General features: G+C 34.2%; 2 protein-coding genes across 2 annotated transcripts; both read left to right on the plus strand.

Moving 5' to 3' along the window:
• The first annotated feature begins 6,918 nt into the window (after nt 1-6,918).
• On the plus strand, nt 6,919-7,665 carry LOC123543363 (uncharacterized). Its single transcript, XM_045329441.2, has one exon. The coding sequence runs from the start codon at nt 6,919-6,921 to the stop codon at nt 7,663-7,665; it is 747 nt and encodes a 248-aa protein (XP_045185376.2).
• A 1,154-nt stretch (nt 7,666-8,819) lies between these two features.
• Nucleotides 8,820-11,387, plus strand: LOC123543362 (uncharacterized). The gene has a single exon (XM_045329440.2). The coding sequence runs from the start codon at nt 8,820-8,822 to the stop codon at nt 11,385-11,387; it is 2,568 nt and encodes an 855-aa protein (XP_045185375.2).
• The last annotated feature ends 9,654 nt before the right edge of the window (nt 11,388-21,041 follow it).

Genomic DNA, 21,041 nt, shown 5'->3' on the forward strand with positions numbered 1-21,041 from the left:
TTAATTTGTTTAAAGTTATTAGATTTATCACTTTTTGTATCATAATTTGGAATTACCATTGATATATAATATTACATTATCTTATATTATTTTACATTATCTTACATTATTATATAAATGCAATCAAAACTTAATGAAATAAGAATAAGAAAAAACTTAGTCGGGCAAAAGATGAGAGCTCTTAGAGAAGAAATAATGAAAGAAAAAATAAGAAAAGCTACAAATCGGGATATGTACACTGAAATTTATAAACCAGTTACTGAAGGAATAGAAAGTCAAAAAGAAAAATTATCAAGTCAGTTAAAAGCATTACCTGGAATTAAGGAGCAATTAGAGTCACTAGGTGATGAAATTAAAGATATACAAACATATCAAGGTTTACCACAGCTATTCCAAGAACCGCTACCATCATTACCGGACTCCTGTGAACATGTTAAAAATATTGAAAAAATATTGGCAGATTATGAAAATAAAATAAGAAAAGAACAAGCTTTAAAACCAACTTCTTATACACCGATAGATATGGGAGATGAATTTAAAAAATAGAGGATTATGGAAGAGAAAAGATCGGAATAACTGAAACAACTGATGATACAACCGAAGAATTAGAAGAATCAGAACAAGAATTGCCAATTGATACATTCGATCCAAAGACATTAAATAAAGAAATTGATTTAAAACTTTTAGATAAAAAAATATAACACACCACAAGAAGTATTTGAATATTTTCATAGCAAATCTAAAGATCCTGATGAAAGAATGACTAGGGAAGAAGTAGAGGGTATCATAGAAACTGTATCGGATGAAATAAAAAAATTGGGTAGTGAATCTGGTGCAATAAGTAGAAAGAATAACCCCACAAATCTTGAGCTGAAGCAAAAGGAAGCAATTATAGCCAAGTCGGATAATTATAAAAAAATATAGAGAAACGATTAAAGATATTCTTAATCCAGGAAAGTATATGGCATAAGGAATAAAATATCATAATCGAAAACAAAGTTACACTTTACCAAAGACAAAGTATAAAGTTTCACCAAATGGACATTATGGTAATTTAATTATTAACTTAAATAAACTTTACTAAAGTAGATAATGATTTGATTGATCTAATTAATAAAAGATATAACAATAATAAAAAACATTCAATTCATTCAAGAAAAATATTTAAAGAATTAACAGAAAAATCAGGATTGCCTATCAATAAAATATCTATGAAATTTAAAAAAGTAATTAGAGGTGAAGGTTATGACGTTTGTCCATGTAATCCAGAAGAATTGGTTAATGATTTGGAGTTAATTTGTGGTTCGATTGATGCTGAAAATAATAATGAAGAACTAAAAAATGAAGGTATTAGGGCAGTAGACCAATTATTAAAAATGAATAAAGTGTTACCAAAACAACATGAAATGTTATATAAAAAATATTTTTCTTGAATATATAAATGGAACAAAAAATAGTATTAAGTTCTGAAACAGTTAAAGATGATAATAAAAATACTCCGAGTGATTTTACAATCAGATTTAGTCGTTCTTTAATTTTAGATAAAAATAAAACTTATGTTGTTGGTTTGGATAGTATTAACACTATGACATACTCTTGGCATAATATTAGTGATGAATATGACAATAAGAGAATTCGTTATAGTAATGGTAAAGAATGGAAAGATACTATATTTACAAATGGTTCTTACAGTTACACTGATATTAATAATTATATAAGGGAAACAATAATAAGTAATGGTGATTATGAATTTGATAAATCAGACATTGCTCCAATAAGTTTGGAATTTGATTTAAGTAGTTTTAAGGTTTTGATTTCAATTCATGATAATTTTATGTTGGATTTAAGAATGTCAAATTTTCATACATTGCTTGGATTTGAGAAAAAAACATTGGGAAATACTGAATGGGGAACTACAACACAAAATATAACTAACTCTGTGGAACCAATTTACATTCATTGTGATCTTATTGATAATTCACTTGTTGATGGTAATTTTAGTGATATTATCTATGCTTAAATACTGCAGATTTAACAAGAGCTTATCCATTTATAAAAGAACCAAACAGAGTTGGATATTCTGAAATTAATAAATATATTATAAATCCAATTAGAATATATATTACAGATGTATTTGGTAGAATAATTAATTTTAATGGAGTCGAAACAAGTTTTACACTAATTTTAAAAGAAATTAATTAAATAAATAATTAAATAAATAATTAATAAATTTTAGTTTTATATAATGTACAAGAAAGTTTATGAAAAAAATAAAGGAATAGCTATTTATGTTGATGCTCACACAGGAGAAGAAATTATACACGGTACAGGTATTTTTGACACTTTAACGAAATTGTTTTCAAGTGGAGTTGCATCTTCAATTAGCACAGCTGGAAAAAAAGCGTTAGAAACAGCAGGAAAAGCCGCGCTAGAAAGTGGAACAAAAAAGGTTGGAACGGAAGTTGTAAATTTAGCTGCTGATAAAATTGTTGAAAAATTTAAAAAGAAACCTTCTCCGGCAGTTGGTAAGTTAATTGCTAAGGAATTACAAGAAAAGAATAACAGTAAAAATAATAAGGAGGAGGATATTAATATGAGAATAAATAGAATATTGTTAGGATCTTGGACTTTAGCTCGACAAAAACGTATTAACAGATTAATTTATAAAAAATAAAATAATATATAATATATACATGTTTAGAACAAAACAATATTGTGATAGATACGAACTAACTCCTATTCAATTAGATACAGCTTTAATATCTGTCTTGGGAAATAATGTTAAGCAACAAAAAAACGGATATCACTTTAGAATTAATGATAAAAGCTCATATTTTGATTGGTTTAATGGTTATTTTGAAGTAAGTTTTAAAGTAAATAAGCTTGCTGATGGTAATGATTATGCTGATGGAGATCAGATTGCTTTAATTAATAATGCAGCTTCATTAATTGATCAGTTAGTTGTTAAACAAAATGGAAAAAGTGTATATGATTGTAATAATTTATATAAGGTAGTAAATGTAAAGAGTTTGGTTGAATTGTCTAAAGATTATGAAGAATCAACTGGAACAAATGAATTTATCTCTTTAGATACTTCTGATGATGCTGAGAGTAGGGATTGTCAAGCTGGATATAATAAAGGTTTTGCTACTAGGAAGTTATTAATCCAAGGTGGTAATGTGATAAATGCTAAGATTCCGTTAAATAATTATTCATTTTTTCAGGGTTTAGAAACTAATATTTTACCCCCAAGTCAAATTCAAATAACACTGCAGTTGACGGATGATGATGAATTAATTTTTAGAGCTAATGCTGCTGATCCAGATAGGGTAATTGTAACAGAATTAATTGTATGGGTTCCACGTTTAATTTTCAATGAATTTGGACTTAATCTAGTTGCTGGAAGATTTACAAAAGCAAGGTGGTCATACCTCCGGGAAATGATAACACAGTCGACAGATACACGAGAGACTAACATAACTTTTAGAATAACAGCTGGTGTAACAAAACCACAACACGTATTTGTTTATTTGCAGCGGTCTGATAAAAGTAATACACAAAGACGGAATCCACATTTATTAGATACATTTAAAATTAATGCAGCAGATAATGATTGTACATTGAGATCTTGTCGTCTTGAAGTTGGTAATGGTGTTTTTTTATCCAGAAACAGAATACACAAGTATATCAAGAATATATGACGATGTAATTAATTATTATTATAAACAAAATAATAAGACTACTGGAAGTCTGCTAAATAGATCAAACTTTTCTAATTTATTTGGATTTGTTCATTTTAACTTGGAATATAAAAAGGAAGTAATAACAGAAGATCCTAAGCATATTACATTAACAGCTAAATTGAATGTTCGACCAGCAGCTAATATTCGTGTTTACGCAATTGTATTGTATGAAGAAACAGTTGAAATAAATACTATTGGAAATGAACTTGTTATTGTTTAAATAAAATAAATTTTAAATATAAAACTAAATTTTATAAATTTAATATATAATGGTAACAAATTATATTGAATATAAAGTTAACCTTACAGATGGACAAAAGAAAAATTTAGCACAAGCTTATAATAATAAAATTCCACATACTTTTAGATTAAAACATGAACAATTACGTGGAAACTTCCCTTTACTGTTAACAAAAACATAAATTAATCAAATTGAAAAGTCTATTAGAAATAATAAGGGATTAGAAATTACAATTTCAAAAAAACGAATGTCCAGTCAAGGTCAAAATGGTGGATTTTTAGGAGCTTTGGCTGGTTTGTTAGGCCGAACAGTACTTCCGGTAGCTGCAAAAATAGCTCCAAAAACATTGGGGCCGTTAGGGGTTGGGGCCCTTTCTGGTCTTGCCAGTACTGGTGTAAGTAAAATACTTGGAAATGGTATGATTTCGGTAGCTAATGATAAGAGTAATATAATATCACCATATCTTACACCTAATCAAAGAAAGCAACTAGTAGAATCTGGAGTGATTAAATTAACACAAAAACAAAAACAAAACGGCGGGTTCCTTGGTATGCTGGCTGCTAGTTTAGGGATACCTTTGATTACATCTTTGTTAAGTGGTAAGGGACATGGTCGGGGTATACAGATTGATTCTCAACGGAGGTCGTACAGACGAATTCCTATAGTAAAAAAAAAAAAAAAAATATAAACAAACCAATTTCTAACTTTGAAATTGAACAATGGGTTAAACAATTAAAAATTAAAAACTTTAGGGGTGTATTTAGTAAAAATAATTTACCAAGAGTGAAACTCTCGGAGACCGCAGGTTTACCAAAATCAAAAAAAAATCAAGACCGAATGTGGAATAATCAATTTAGATGACTCTGTTGGACCTGGAACACATTGGGTTTGTTATGTAAATAGCATGTACTTTGATCCATTTGGACTTCCTCCACCGAAAGAAGTAATTAAATATATACCCGGAGTCAAGTATAACAACATACAATATCAAGACAAAACAAGTACACTCTGTGGAAATTATTGTTTATTTTTCATGAAAATGTTACAAGAGAAAGTGCCGTTGTATGATCTACTGTATAAAATACTAAAAGTTAACAATCAAAGAGCAAATGAACAAACAATTATAAATTAATTTAATTAATAAGGACAAAACTATTGTAAATTGTTTTAGTGTGGAGTTTAAATATATAATCTCTGATTCTCTTAAAGTTTCCTTCTGGCTTTTTTCATTTTTTAAATATATGTTTTCTTCATTTGGTTAAACCAGAGGTTTTCATTTGGTTTAACCAAATATTTAGAGGGTACAAGTGTACCGAGTTAGTATTTTAAGTTTAGGGTAAGGTTAAAGTGCACTTATAAAATATGGACAAGAGGTCAAGTGAGGTCATACCGTTTTCGCACCATCATTTTATAATACTACTGCTATGTTACTAAATGAGCATTTTGCAATACCCGTAGAAAGTCACCCACTGGCTTATAATGTCGTTCTTGTCGCCGTCAGTGACCCCGCATTATTATTACGTCACTGTCGTACATTTAATTCAGGGATACGTATCGATGGCAGATAGCTAGCAATTGTTGGGAAGTTTAACGTGTCAGGAAAGCAAATTTTAAGTCAATCGGTGCAATTTTAGTTGTATTTATATGACATTATTATCAAATGACAATACTTAAACACAGAGACTATTTTGCGGAGAGATAGAGCTCATAAATTGTTGTTTATGAATGGCAAGGGAAAACTTTAGTTGACAAATCGAGCTATGTCCTACACGTTCGGCTGGGAATCATTAGTGATTAAGTTGGTTTTTAGGCATGATCAAGTTGTTATAATTATTATTATCATCATCATTATTGTCGTGAATTTCACGATATTAATGATTAAATTTGTGTTCCGTCTAAGAATGTATCCGTCCGTCTGTTTAATTTGGGTCTTCTCCGTCGGAATATAATTTGATTACAGTTTTCACGAAATTTTCATGTTTTTTGTGACTTGTTATGTAAAGACTTGTTATATAAATGTGAGTTTTGGATATTGTGGGGGATGGTTTTTTGTACGTTTGTGATGTAGAAAAATTCAAATACAAATTGGATAAAAATTAAAGAAAATTGAAGCGAACAAAGTGTTAGTTTGATTTAAATAAAATTCTGAACCGGGTAATAATTTAATCTTGGGCAAAAGGAAAAATAGTTTGCCACAAGATTTTGGCGCCGGAACCCGGGAATAAGCGTGCAATAAATTAAATTAAACAAAATGGCTTCAAGTGTGAAATATTTAAAGGCTGTGAGAACTAGGTATAGAAACGTTCTGAATCATGAAATTGATGTTGGAAAATCTCTACTTATGGAGATGAGCGAACAAGAAATTCTGGAAATTAACAAAGATGATTACGTTGAAAAATTGGATAGGTGTATGGAAAAAATCAATTCATATCGGATCAAGGTTGATATTCAGTCGGAAAAGCTTTCGTCCGCTCTTAGTGAAAGTGAAAGTGAAACGGAATCATTCGAATCGGTGATTGAATCTGATGGTGCTTTATGTGAGGATGCATTGGAGTGTTATCTTGATTTGAAAGGAGTAAAGGGAAAGTTATTGAAAAGCAAAGAAACCGAAATAAAAGGCAAAGATGCCAGTGAGAAAAGCGTAAGTGAACATCTAGTCACCATGCAGCAACAAATGCAGTCGTTTATGAGAGAACAAGTAAAACAACAAATTGAATTTATGGAACGACAAGAGCAGAAAGGTAAGGTAACTTCTTCTGTGAAACTTCCTAAATTAGATATTGTGACTTTTGATAGAAATAAACTCAAATGGCAGGAGTTTTGGGACACCTTTAACAGTACTGTTCATACAAACACAAGGCTATCGGGAAGGCAAAGGAAGCTATTGCTGGCCTAGAACTTTCAAATGCAAACTACCATGTCGCGATATCTATTATGAAAGAAAGGTTTGGTAACATACAAGAAGTTGTGAATCTTCACTATAACACCCTCATTAATTTGGCTGCACCTAGTAACAAGACTGAAAGTCTACGACTCTTTTTGGATTCAGTTGAAAAACACCTAAGAAGTCTCGATGTTTTAAAGCAGGATGTTAATCAAGACGTCTTTATCTCTATGATCAAATCGAAACTTCCAAAGGATGTGTTGTTGCAACTAGAACTACGCAGACAAACTGGTTCAGAGTGGACAGTGAGACAATTACGAGATTGTTTGTGTGCATATATAGTAGCGCGTGAACGTACTGACGAAGATTTAAAATGTGAAGTGCAAGAAAAGCCGAAGTCACATGTATTCCGTGGAAGTTTCCAAAGTAACGACAGGAAAAAGTTCGGACAAAGTCGATTTAGAGGTGTCGTCGGAACTAATTCAGCGGAGGTACTTGTCGCAACAAATAAATCAACAGCAAAAGATAAAGGATACTCTGACAAATGTAGATATTGTGGCAAGCACCATTATAGTGACGAGTGTCAAAAGTATTCCACAATGGAAGAAAGAAAACAAATCTTGAAAGACTCTTGTCACAGATGCTTAAAAGTTGGTCATATGTCAAAGGACTGCAAACGGAACAAAGTGTGTGTACATTGTGGAGCAAATAACAAACACCATAGGAGTCTTTGCCCTAAAAAGGTTCCTACAAGGATAAGAAATGAGGGAGTATGTCAGAGGAATTCACGGATGTAGAAAGTGAAAGTGTACCTAATGAAGAAAATGTGCTTGTTTCATATGGAGAAGTTGTTCTTATGCAGACCGCTAAAGCAGAAATAAAACATCCGTACGATTCCAAAAACGAGCATGTGAGAGTTCTCCTCGACTGTGGTTCTCAGAGAACATATTTAACAGAAAATCTAGCTTCCAGACTTGGCTTGAAGAAGGAGCAAGAAACTGAGATTAAGTTAGCAACATTTGGAAGTAACAAACCGAAGGTCATCCGGACACCTTCAACGAAATTAGATATCAAGCTAAAAGATGGTAGTGTCTTACATATATGTGCAAATATTGTGCCAAGCATAACCGGAACAATACACAGGAATCCGCTGAAAGTACATTCATCGGAAAACTTGGATTTTCTAGTGAAAAGTCTTGATTTAGCGGATACTATTCCATCGGAAAATGAATCTACCACTATCGAAATGTTACTTGGCAATGATTACTATTTAGATGTAGTGCTCCCGCAAAGGATTGAAATTCAACCCGGACTTTACTTTCTCTCTTCCAAACTGGGGTGGATTTTGACAGGCCGTACTAATGAAAATAATGACAATCAATGTGACGTCAACATGTTGATTCTTACCTATGGTACCACAATTTCTGAATGTGAAAATGTTTCTACAAGTGTTGACGAAACAATGTTAATAAAGCCAGATCTCGAGGATTTCTGGAATGTGGAGTCTATCGGACTGACTGATGATCCATTAAGTGTTAACAATAAATATGCGATAGATAATTTCAATAAAACTTAAACGTTTGAAAACGGCTGATACTTTGTCACATGGCCGTGAAAAGATGATGATCCAGATTGCCACAAAACCGTGACCTTGCTATGGGCCGTTTAAAATATACCTAGCAAGAATGAAAGGCAACCCTGATTTGATGAACAAGTACAACAATGTGATTAAAGATCAGCTCGAAAGTGGAGTGATTGAGGAGGTGAACCAAAACAGTGCTGAAGGTCTCAAACATTACCTATCGCATCATGCTGTAATAAATCCCTAATAACGACGACTAAATTACGAGTTGTGTACGATGCGTCGGCGAAGACAAGACGTGAATACCAAAGCTTAAACGACTGTCTGTACCGAGGTCTTGTCGTCCTTCACGACCTCTGCGGAATTCTCATGAGATTTAGAATACATAATAAAGCCCTAGTCTCTGATATTGAAAAGGCGTTTCTCCAAGTCGGGTTGCAACCACACCAGAGAGATGTTTCACGGTTCCTCTGGGTTAAAGATTGTCAAAAACCTGACCTATTAAGTGAAAATGTGCAAGAATATCGCTTTTGTCGAGTACCATTTGGAGTGGTGTCCAGTCCTTTTCTACTTGGAGCGACAATTAATCATCACCTTGATTCATACAATACAGATATTTCTAGGAGAATCAAAAATGACATTTATGTGGACAATCTCATAACTGGAGCTAATACGGTTGATGACGCAAAGAGACTTTATAGTGAAGTCAAATCAATGTTCGATGCTGCATCGATGAATATGAGGGACTGGATCTCCAACAATGACGACGTCAACAAATATATTCCAGATAAACACAAATCGCAAAGTAAAATATTGAAGGTGCTTGGATATAATTGGAATGCTGGAAAGGATCTGATATCAGTGAACCCATCAAGTGTACTGAAAACTGATTCCACTGATGTAACGAAACGTCATGTATTGAAACAGCTTGCATCGGTTTATGACCCGTTGGGATTGTTTTCTCCGATCATTCTGCGTGGAAAAATGCTGCTTCAAACAATGTGGAGCAAAACTTATGACTGGGACGACGAAATTGACAAAGATTGTGCAAATATATGGGCAACTGTGAAATCAGATCTTCAACAAATATCTGACTGTGAAATCCCAAGAAGTGTTACAACTGATGGAAGTAAAGAAACAAGTTATTCATTACAGTGTTTCTGTGACGCTTCAAAGGCTGCATATGCCAATGCTGTATATATTCGTCAGAAAAATAACTGTGATTTCAGGTCAGACCTTGTGTTTTCAAAGACAAGACTTGCTCCAACGAAGGGCATGTCGATACCACGGATGGAATTAATGGGTGTTCTCATAGGTGTACGGTGTGTGAATTTCGTGAAGAACAAACTGAATTTGCCAATTGATGAAGTGTGTTTGTCTGATTCACAGTGCGTTCTTAGTTGGATTGCTACAGATAAACCGTTGTCAGTATTTGTTCAGAACAGGGTCAATGAAATAAAACAACAGAGTAACATAAAGTTTGGTTATATTCCGTCAGCGGAGAATCCAGCCGATAAAGCAAGTCGCGGGTGTTCGTTACAAAGCTTGATTGCCAGCGATTTGTGGTGGCATGGTCCAGTGTGTTTGAAGCAACCGAACATTCTACCAGAAATCACCATAACACCCGAGTTCAAACCAGAATTAAGGGGAGAGAAGCAAGAAGTAGAATTAGGAGTATTATCGCCTGATCAGAAACAGGAAGCAGATCAATACAAACCACGATCAAATGGTATGTTTGGCTTAGACTCAGAGAACTTTTCATCATTGACAAAGTTGTTAAGAATTACTGCCTTTGTTTTGCGTTTTGTGAGAAAATTACAAAAGAGATCTACAGAGTGTGGTCCGTTAAAAAGTTACGAAATAAGCGAAGCGGAAATTGCATGGTTACAACAAATACAAAGCAACCACTTCTTAGAAGTATTCACTTCAATCTCAAAGAAGAAGCCGCATAATCTACAAAGACAACTTGGACTGTACGTAGATGGTAAAGGGCTTCTGAGATGTCGAGGTAGACTGGAGCATGCAAGTATGAGTGAAGGTTCAAGGCGTCCGATTCTGTTGCCACAGAAGGAGAGGTTTACAGAGTTAATCATAGAAAAGTGCCATAAACAGTGTCTTCATAGTGGTGTTTCACAAACGTTGTCCAATCTGAGGAGCAATTACTGGATTCCACAAGGTCGCGCCACAGTTAGAAAAGTGTTGGGATCATGCAATGTATGCCGTCGACATGAAGGTGGAAGCTACAAAATGCCATCTATGCCGCCCCTTCCTAAATCCAGAGTGTCAGAATCAGTACCTTTTTCAAAAATTGGATTGGATTATTTAGGGCCATTGTACATTCGCTCAGATTCCGGATTGAAAAAATCATGGGTGTGTCTCTTCACATGTATGGTTATACGTGCAGTACATCTAGAAATAGTGCCTGATGCAACAACAGAAGAGTTTCTTGTAGCCTTGCGTAGATTCATCGCCACTAGGGGTAAACCGGATGAAATTACAAGTGATAATGCTTCACAATTCAAAGCTGGATCAAAAACGATAAACCTAGTGTGGAACGATGTGCTTAAAAGTACGGAAGTACAGGATTATGTTTCAAGGGAAGGTATAAAGTGGAATTTCATAGTAGAACTGGCACCATGGATGGGCGGTTTCTACGAGAGACTTGTCGGAATAGTTAAACGAGCTTTTCGAAAAACCATAGGCCGTAAGTTACTTACGTTGATGCAACTTCAAACTCTTCTCAAAGAAATAGAAACTGTTATAAATTCCAGGCCACTTGTCTACGTTGGAGACGATATCAACTCCACCATTTCACTTTCTCCAAATCATTTCCTAACATTAAATCCTAACACGGGAATACTGGAAAGTGATTATGATGATCGGGATACCGACTACGTACCACGTGAAAATTTTAGTGAAAAGTTACTTAACATTTAGAAAAAAGGACAAAGACTACTCAATGCATTCTGGAAAATTTGGCGCGAGGAATATTTGTTAAGTCTCAGAGAAAGAACGCAAACAAAACTGAAAACTGGAAGAATTCAGTCACCAAAGAAACCAAAAATCGGCGATATTGTGCTTATAAAGGAGGACTTGCCACGTGGTTGTTGGAAATTAGGGAAGATAGTGAATTTAGTTTTGAGTCGTGATAGACAAGTACGGTCAGCGAAAGTGAAACTGTCATCCGGCAAAGTAATAGGTCGTCCATTGAACCTGTTATATCCCATTGAAAGTTCTGGAGAACTTACTCAAACGGAAATGCTTCAGCCAAAACCAACTACTTCTGTAGAAATGAAAAAACGGCCCGAACGTTTGGCTGCTTTAAACGCAAGAAAGCTGATAGAACAACAACTCAAATAATGATTTATTTGTTAGGTTTAATGCTCAATCTAGCTAGATAGCTAGAACAGTATTTTAACAAAATTTGGTTTGTTAGCCGAGTTATTAAAATTGTAATATCCGAATAAAACTTGACGGAGTCTACATGCTATAAAAACACATTGTCTCCGTTACACGTGATATCCGAGGTATATTTTCAACGGAGTAAAATTAATTCAACGGAGTATGTGTTTAAATTAAAATCACTATGCACGGGATTTTCGTGTCATATTCGAACTGTTATAAAAGTATTGTCATTCAACATTATTTGCGATTGTGTTTAGGATTTATAACGACAAGTTTCTACCAAAAAATGCATCATTGTGATACATGCGGTAGAGTTTATCAACATAAAAAGAATCTTGTGAGACATGTTAGGGAAAGACATACTTTTATAGAGTATTGGCATTGTATTGTATCTTCATGTAAATCGAAATTTATTCGACGCAGTTTCTTGTCAAGACATTTAGTTTTAAAACATGGTTACTGTTTGTTGGATTCTAAGCAGGGAGCTTTGGAAGCACAAAGGGGAGATAAACCACAAGAAACATCGTATTATGAGGACGTCAGTGAAGACGATTCCATTTTGGATATTCTAGAAGAAATAGATCCAGTGAGTGAACAAGCCAGTTTGAAAGATATCCATTCAAAGATAATCAACTTTGACCTGGCTTTATTTGGTGATGATATCAACAGTAAATGTGTGGATGCTCTGAACAGTAATGTTACACCAAATAATGACAACGGTGATGTTGTTTCGCAGAATTGAGATGATTCAGAAAAGGAAGTTAATTGCAATGACGTCCAAAACGAAACAACAGAGGACGAAATTAATAATGTGCAAAATGGAGTAAGTGAAATGGGAAATTATCAGTTCGGAAGTAATAAAGTGAATTGTGAAGAAGATTTTGAAACGGAATTAGATTACGAAGATGATGTGAACATGACAACAAGGGGCGATAATACGGATGAAGAAAGTACTAGTATGGGAGCGATAGAATATGAGGATATTTCAAGTGTGGAGAATAACGATGTAGTCTGTGACAGCGATGCGCAAAGTATCAGTAGTACACACAGTGGGCCTAACGACGTTATAATATTGGACAGCGATGACGAAAATTTGAACGGTTGTTTGGAACTGGATATACCAAGTGATGATGTGAGAACACAAGTTATAACTTTGACATTGAAAAGAACAGTCAGATATGTTGATGGAGTTGAAATAATAGAAGATACGGAACAGGACATTGATTTTTACGAATATTGAGAAATTTAAATAAGTATATTTAGTGTTTTGCCAATAGAAAGTGGCCAGTAAAACTCATCAGACACATTAAAGTAAATGTAACAGTTTCAATTATCATATAAAGTACTATGAGATTTAAATTCATATGCTCTATATTGTATATTTGTTTTAGTGTATCACTTCCGGGCTGGAGTGTCACGAATTTCACGATATTAATGTTTAAATTTGTGTTCCGTCTAAGAATGTATCCGTCCGTCTGTTTAATTTGGGTCAGTCCGACGGATCTTCTCCGTCGGAATATAATTTGATTACAGTTTTCACGAAATTTTCATGTTTTATGTGACTTGTTATGTAAAGACTTGTTATATAAATGTGAGTTTTTGATATTGTGGGGGATGGTTTTTTGTACGTTTGTGATGTAGAAAAATTCAAATACAAATTGGATAAAAATGAAAGAAAATTGAAGCGAACAAAGTGTTAGTTTGATTTAAATAAAATTCTGAACCGGGTAATAATTTAGTCTTGGGCAAAAGGAAAAATAGTTTGCCACAACTATTATCATTATTAGTAATATTATTATTATTATTATTATTATTATCATCATGATAAACACGTTCAACGGCGCTTTACTAAAGAAACGTGAGACAATATACTTTCGAGTTTAACAAGTTATCAAAGATTTCTGTCTACATTTTTCAAGATATTCTCTAAATATTTGCATGCTCCATGTGATTTTCTTTAACATCGCATCGTTATGACGTTACGCTCGGCGTAATGGTTTTGACGTACGATCTGTGTGTGTTTTGAATAATAATAAACAGTTTCAGTCTTCTTTGTTTAGTATGGAAATAAATCGGGTCGTGTTAGAATGTGCTATATAACGAATGTGAAGGTCATTTAATGACCATATTTTATTTTTCAAGTATCAAAACATGTGTATTTACGTCAATTTATAGGATAGAATTATGTATTTTCCACAAAGCAGCGGTCCCACATATATATGATTTTTCACTGAGGAACTGACGTATCCTGCATGTAACATACGGCCCAAAACATACGCTAACTTACTTTAGCACCATTTACTGTCGCACTAGCGTTAAATGTCGCAAGTACCGTTAAACGTCGCAAGAATGAAATTAAATTTTGCATCCACCGTTAGCAAACGTGTTGCCGCTAAATCATCTGCCACTATAAGTTGCACTTTTGACATTAAATGTCGCAAGAATTTGTACACAGATATGTATCGTAACATGAACTTTTAATGTCGACAATGCCTACTGAAAACTAAAAGACATGTATTTATAATCAATTATGTAATAGGCTTGGATCTTCAATAATATAATAATAGTAAAATAATGCGGTGTTAGCTTTAAGTCCAATGGAAGTTATACATTCTATTACATGTATACTTTCTGAAGGCAGCAGTCTTAACATGTATAATTATCTATATTCTACTTTCTTGTACATATTGAAAGACGAGGACCTTGCTCACCTTGCCTTTATAGTTGGCTCTTTTGATAGAGGGTCACGCAAGAAAAAAGTGAAATTATTTTGAAATAGGGACAGTGTTTTTGACAGGGAGATGTTAAAGTTTCCACTTAAATGATACGGGATGGTAATGTCGTGTATTTGAGGCATGTGGTAGGGATGGGGAAGGAAATGAATGAATAATGATAATATTGTTTTATTATTAATAATGATACAGGAATCTAAAATATAGTAAAGAAGTAATTTTAAGGAAAACAGAAATTATTTTGTGGGGTGAGGGTAGGTGACTAAGGGATCAATTTGGAAAGGTAGAATGATATTGTGATACTAGGAGGCAATGCCAAGAAACTAAAGATATGCAAAATATCAAGGTACACCGCTCGGTATTTGAAATAGTGCAATGAAGACAACACATGATCTTCAACTGGATAGTCGCCTTATGACATTTACTAAAATTTCAACACAGAATTAGAACCCATGATCACTTGGCAGGACATCTTTCGTTTTCCACAGCTTCACTGGTACACAGGAATACTTCATGGACAGATTTAAGTCTCATTTGTGCAAAGGCACAGGCGTTTTCAAAATCGGTGCAGTTTACACTTCTTGCATGTCAATCAGTTTGCCATTGGTTGTCTATCAACATATTAGAGTGTGATCCCTCGGTGGCAAGGTCTTTCTATAACGCATATATCATACATTTTTCAGTAGATATAAGGTGTGAAGTGATCGAGACGTGATTTCGTGCGTTCGAATTAACATATCGAGTGCTGGAGATAAAATGTCATGCTCTCATGATGGGATGTTATGCGATTGAAATAAGATGTCTTGCGCTCAAAATATAATGTCATACTGTCGAGATAGATGTCGACACTCGTATATAAATATCATACAGCAGCGTGAGTGAAACTGAATTTGTCAACCCGAGGGCAGAATGTCAACAGAGGCGAATGCCGCGTGGTGACATTCTGTTTCGAGGTTGACAATACCAGTATCACATAAGCTTCCATATAGTATTTGTTTTATTATACCGAACAAACTTTTGTACAAGATGTTTTAAAATGTTTTGAATTAATTTAATTTAACAGTTTTATCTTTAGCGCGGTTATTGCCTGTGTACACACTGAATAGTGGCGTTACTAATATAATTATGTGTACAAGGGAGGCAATCATATGGCTAAAAGATGAGGTTATATAGCAGTTATTCGGACAATAATGTGCTTCCATGATGTAGCCGAAAGAAGTCCCTGATAAATAGATCCTCGTTTTCCCGTTTTTCGCGCATTTGTGCGTAAATCAGGGGCCAAATTGGCATTGTGAAATGAATTTTACACAATATAGTACACTTTTCATGCAAGTATTTGCATGATTTTGAGTTGTTTACTTGAAAAGGAAAGTAGAGTGTTTATTCTGCGGACCGCTTTCTAAAATGCGGCGAAATGAGGGTGCCTGACTTCAGTTGACTTGCATTTCACTGCATACTACAGGTATTCAACATCCTTTTTTCTTTTCGTTTTCTCGAAGCAAATATATGGATATCTTGTGGAAAATAGGTCTACGACAGAGTGAAAATCTAGAACTGTAACAAAATTGTTCTGAAGTAGCTGAATTTTATATGTAACAAAGAATAATTTCTTTTATTGGTATATAGCCATGAAGCAGTTAATTGCCCTTATATGAGATTCTAAATACCAGCGCGGTCACATGACCTAACGGCCACTTTCGCTTAGTCACGTGTTATAAAGGTTGAAAAAGTTTTTGATAGTCAAAATATCTCTTTCTCGAGTAATGGGATTTTATCATTGTAGATAAAAACTAGGTATAATAAAAGATGTTCACATCTCGAAATGAGACATAAAATGCCATTTTATCGAAGTAAAATGTCTCGAGCTCGAGGTAAAATGTCATGCTCTCGAGATAAGATGTCGTGCCCTCGATTTCAGATATCATGTGCTGGAGATGTACAACCTAGAGATACGTTTTCCTTTAAACTGGAGAGTTATAATGGCCTAGATCGATCACTTATGTTTCACAACTGGAAGTCTTGCATCAACCTAAAATTTGGTATAACGCGACCGGGGTCGAACCCAAGACCTCCCGTATTCGAAGCGGACGCTCTACCACTAGGCTATCGAGGCATCATACCAAAGACGTAAAAAATAGTACCAGTACCTCACTTGCTTGGCGCTCTGCATTAAAAGGTAAACTGGCCTTTTTTCTCATACCCTCGTGGCGATGGATTCCATCAGGAATGAAGTGTCGAGAGTGATTAATAGAGAGTTTGAGATTTCAACCTTCGCCTTCCCCTTCAACGTCTCTTGCGAAGTTAACGTATGAAGTTGAAGTTCGATTAAAATTCCTTGAGATTTCAAACTTTAGAATGAACCTTACTTCTCTTAATCCGCCCATTCAATTTATCTGTAATTATGATCGTTTTTCTCGTGCATTTTCGTATCAATTGTCCGAAAGGCCATACCAAATTGATTCATAGTTCTTCGGAAAATTTTCAAAAAAAAATGGGTGCGAGCGAGCGAAATTTTTTTTTTTTTTTCTCAATTTTGATTTTTTCAGAGGCGTGTAGCTCCTGTACATGGAGCGAGCGGGTATTTATTTTTTTTTTTTGCAGTTATGATTATACATGAAGTTAACATTTCTTTAAGAATAACACAGAACTTAAACATTTATAGTGTGACTAAGACAGTAGATAGCTTTTCTGTATGTTTTAAAGACTACATGAATGGTTTTGCAAATAAATTCTTGCTAAAACTCACTGAATCACTTTGTTTTTATTCTGTATTTATAATTACTGAGGGATGAGTGTCTTATTTTTAATTTTGATTGTTCTACATTAATCTGAAGGCGTGCCCATTTAACGGCAGAGGATGAGGAATATTTAAGACAAAACAGGCACCCAAGTGGAATAACATATCTTCTGAAACCCAGTTAGATGGCTTCGACACATGAGCAACTTTGTGCCCCTAGTGAAACTCCAAACGGTAGAGGTGAGGGGAAAGTAATAAATCACTTGACCAATGAGACCAAACGGAGTTGGGCACACAAATGCTTCGACACGGCTCGAATCCATTGGAATAATTTCTTAACAGATAAGCTTAGCTTAAGTTTTCGTGGTAGAGGTTCATTTCAGTCAAAAATGATAACAGACGGACAAAAAATGATCCCAATATGGCCACTCTTTAAAAGTGTTATTTGTTGTGCTTTGATTGACCAAGAAATTTTGAGTTGGGAAAGTCTGTTTTTTCAGATTCTTTCTTTCAATCAATTCACAGCCAATTAATATACAAACAGGGAAAATTGGGGTTACAATACGACAGAAATTATTTTTTATATCTACACAACTTATTTGAAAAGCTGAACATTTTTTAAAAATGAATATATGCATTTTGATAGAATATCTGACTGCCGTACTAAAGAAGTTACGTTCAAAACGATTTGGGCCCGAGACAATTAATGTGATGGATCCATCAGTCAGGATCTGTGAACAAACTTTTTTTCAAGAAAGCACTGGCTTTGGCTCTAGATCTAAAATATTTAACTAAACACACTGATAACAAATGGTTTGAAAACTTTATCTGAACAATATTTCTATGTTTAATCCAAATATTTTCAATTTGAATCCCCGTGGCCGTGCACGTCTTACAAGTCGGGCTTTGTTCTTTTCACTGTATAATTTGAACAATCGTAGAACGTGCCTACTTCATCACCTACCGGCACATCGAAGGCCATGTGTGGCACTAGCACAGACACTTCAGATTTAAAACAAATGATGAACAACACCATAATTCCTGACTTTTTGAGTTTGTGTCATCAGCTACATGTATTACGAACGCATGGATTCCGATCAATATCACTTTGACGCATTAAAACAGCGATAAAACCTGTTTACCGTTATCATTCCGGACCGCGTAATCAGAAAAAAAAAAAATTTTCGGCGATTTTTATGTACGTGCGGGGCGGGTGATTTTTTTTTTCTTTTTCTCGGGAATGAAATCATTGATGCGGTAGTTCCGACGAACGACAAATCAATTTGGTATGGCCAAAGTGCAGGATTTTTACAAGAGGTTTTAAAAATGAAAATTAAATAAAAACATTTCAGTTAACATAATCATTGCATGGATATTATTGCGATTACAAAAAAAATCATTTGATACAAAATGATGTCAGTATACAATGCACGATTGTAAATTATACATGAGAGGAAATAAAAATGATAATCATATCAACGTATTCTATTGTTGATGGTGTTCTTGAAAGATATTACATTTAATATTTTTTAAACAAAAACATGACACACCAACTTCTACAAATGCATTTCTCGATATACTTTGAAGTCAAGGTAAATATATGAGATAAAGCAAACACAAAAGGCTGTTGACTAGTATTTCATAGTTTTTCTTACTTTGAATTGATACTTTGTACATCGAATTCCTTAAAAGACGCGTTTTACTTTAGACTGTACCTGTTGAAAATCTAACCTTTTAAAAGATATGTTGATAATATGAGCCAATATACACAATTTATGAATACATTTAACAAGCGATTTGAAACAAATGTAAGATGCTCTCGTGATATCATACGTTTTGGCATCATGACACTCAGTTTGACTCTGTATAATGCCAAACCCTCAGACAGCTCAATATAATCGTGCCAAGTCACCATGTGTCTAGGGAAACAGTCAAGAACTGCTAGTTGGAGACGAAAATTGTCGCACAAAATAACATGTGGGCATATACACGTATTTCTTTGAATATACTATTTCATAAGACAGTAAGTAAAGCATGTGCAGCAGATCAAGGAATTTTGATTAGAGGGACACCAACTTTAAAGAGGGGTCACCCATTCATGGGGGGGGGGGGGGGGGGGGTAGTCACACCGAGTTTGAAGACCGATTTTCTTTGTAAAATGTAAGAATCAAAGCGAGGTTGACCCACAATACCCCTCTGCCAGGCTCTGGGTCCGTGCATGTAGAGAATGGAGTTATCCCATACGGCTAACAGGAAACTTCTCGCATCATGATATCATAGATCTGAAATTGTCTGATACTTCAGAAATTTTTTTCCGTCTTACTAGTACCATTTTATGTTTATAATTAAAACGCAATGTTCTTATTAGGTGTCCGACAGAAACGGATTGATTTTATTTGAAAGTTAAAATAGAATGTTCCACCAAATGATAATCGCGTGTTATCATTCATTTTCAAGTTAAATGAATGCCATACCATGTGCCTCCATCCAGATTTCAGTCTTTGATACCGAGTATGGGGACAGAGTAGATGTGCAAAGACTGGAGTTTTGACTTTCGTGATATCACATCTTCGGACGTTCAAAACTTCACTTCTTACGACAAAAAGGCCCATCTGGTATAATAAATACCGCCTGAGGACACAAATATGCCGTAGAAGTTAAAGTTTGAACAAAATCTCAAAGTTTCTCAAAATCAGTTGATAACTTCATACTTCCAGGTTCAATTCAAAGTATTTTGTTAAAATTATTTGCCAAACAAAACTTCATTATTCTTATACTTATTGATAGTGTTTCGCATCAAATTTAGTCCAATTATACATACGGATAATCGAAAAACTTAATAAGCAGAAATCCTGAAACTAAGCTTTTTATTTCACATAGTAATAAAGCGAAGTCTTAGGCTTACTTGATATTACGTGGAAAACTTTAGTAGCAACGTCTGATATAAATAAAATACACGCATATCGGTGACGTTTTACCCCAAATATATATGAGAGACGTTGAAGGGGAAGGCGAAGGTTGAAATCTCAAACTCTCTAATATCAGTTGTAAAACTTCCTTCACAATCGACCTGAAATAAATTCTGTACTCTAACTATGAATAAGGAGACATATATATTTCAGTAAGGAAATCAATCATATGTTAGAAAAACTTTGCACGTGTTTTTCGCATTAGAACGTTTAACGACCTTTTCTTGAAACAGTAGCGCTCCTATGCACTATTTTGGCATTTCTATGATTTGAGAACAAATATTACATAGCAATTTATGTTGCATACGAGACCAAAATTATTATCCAAAAATGTTCATTCATTTTCTTCCAAAGCACTGTGGAGGTAGGGTTCAGCGTAGCTTTTATGCTCGCAAGTTTACCTACAGATATATCATTTCAACTTTTATCATATATTTTTTGTCCTTGCATTTCGAAAGCTATTTTGAGAGTTCTGTTTTTTCACTTGAATTTCTAATTTCAATTTGCGGAAGTACCTTAATGAAATAACTTTTATCAATTATATATAAACATTGTCTAAACAGATATGTGATTTGAATACTATGACCGCCGACGGTTTCGTCGGGGGACCGTCTGAAAATGTGCCCCTTTTCGTTAAAATATGCACACTTCCTCTTGTAATATTGTAATATGTAATTAACTTAATATATATAAACATACTTCTTCATGCCTTGTCAGATGAGTCCGATTTAAATAACTGATAACTTGT

Source organism: Mercenaria mercenaria, chromosome 7, assembly GCF_021730395.1.
Source record: "Mercenaria mercenaria strain notata chromosome 7, MADL_Memer_1, whole genome shotgun sequence".
Classification (NCBI taxonomy): domain Eukaryota; kingdom Metazoa; phylum Mollusca; class Bivalvia; order Venerida; family Veneridae; genus Mercenaria; species Mercenaria mercenaria.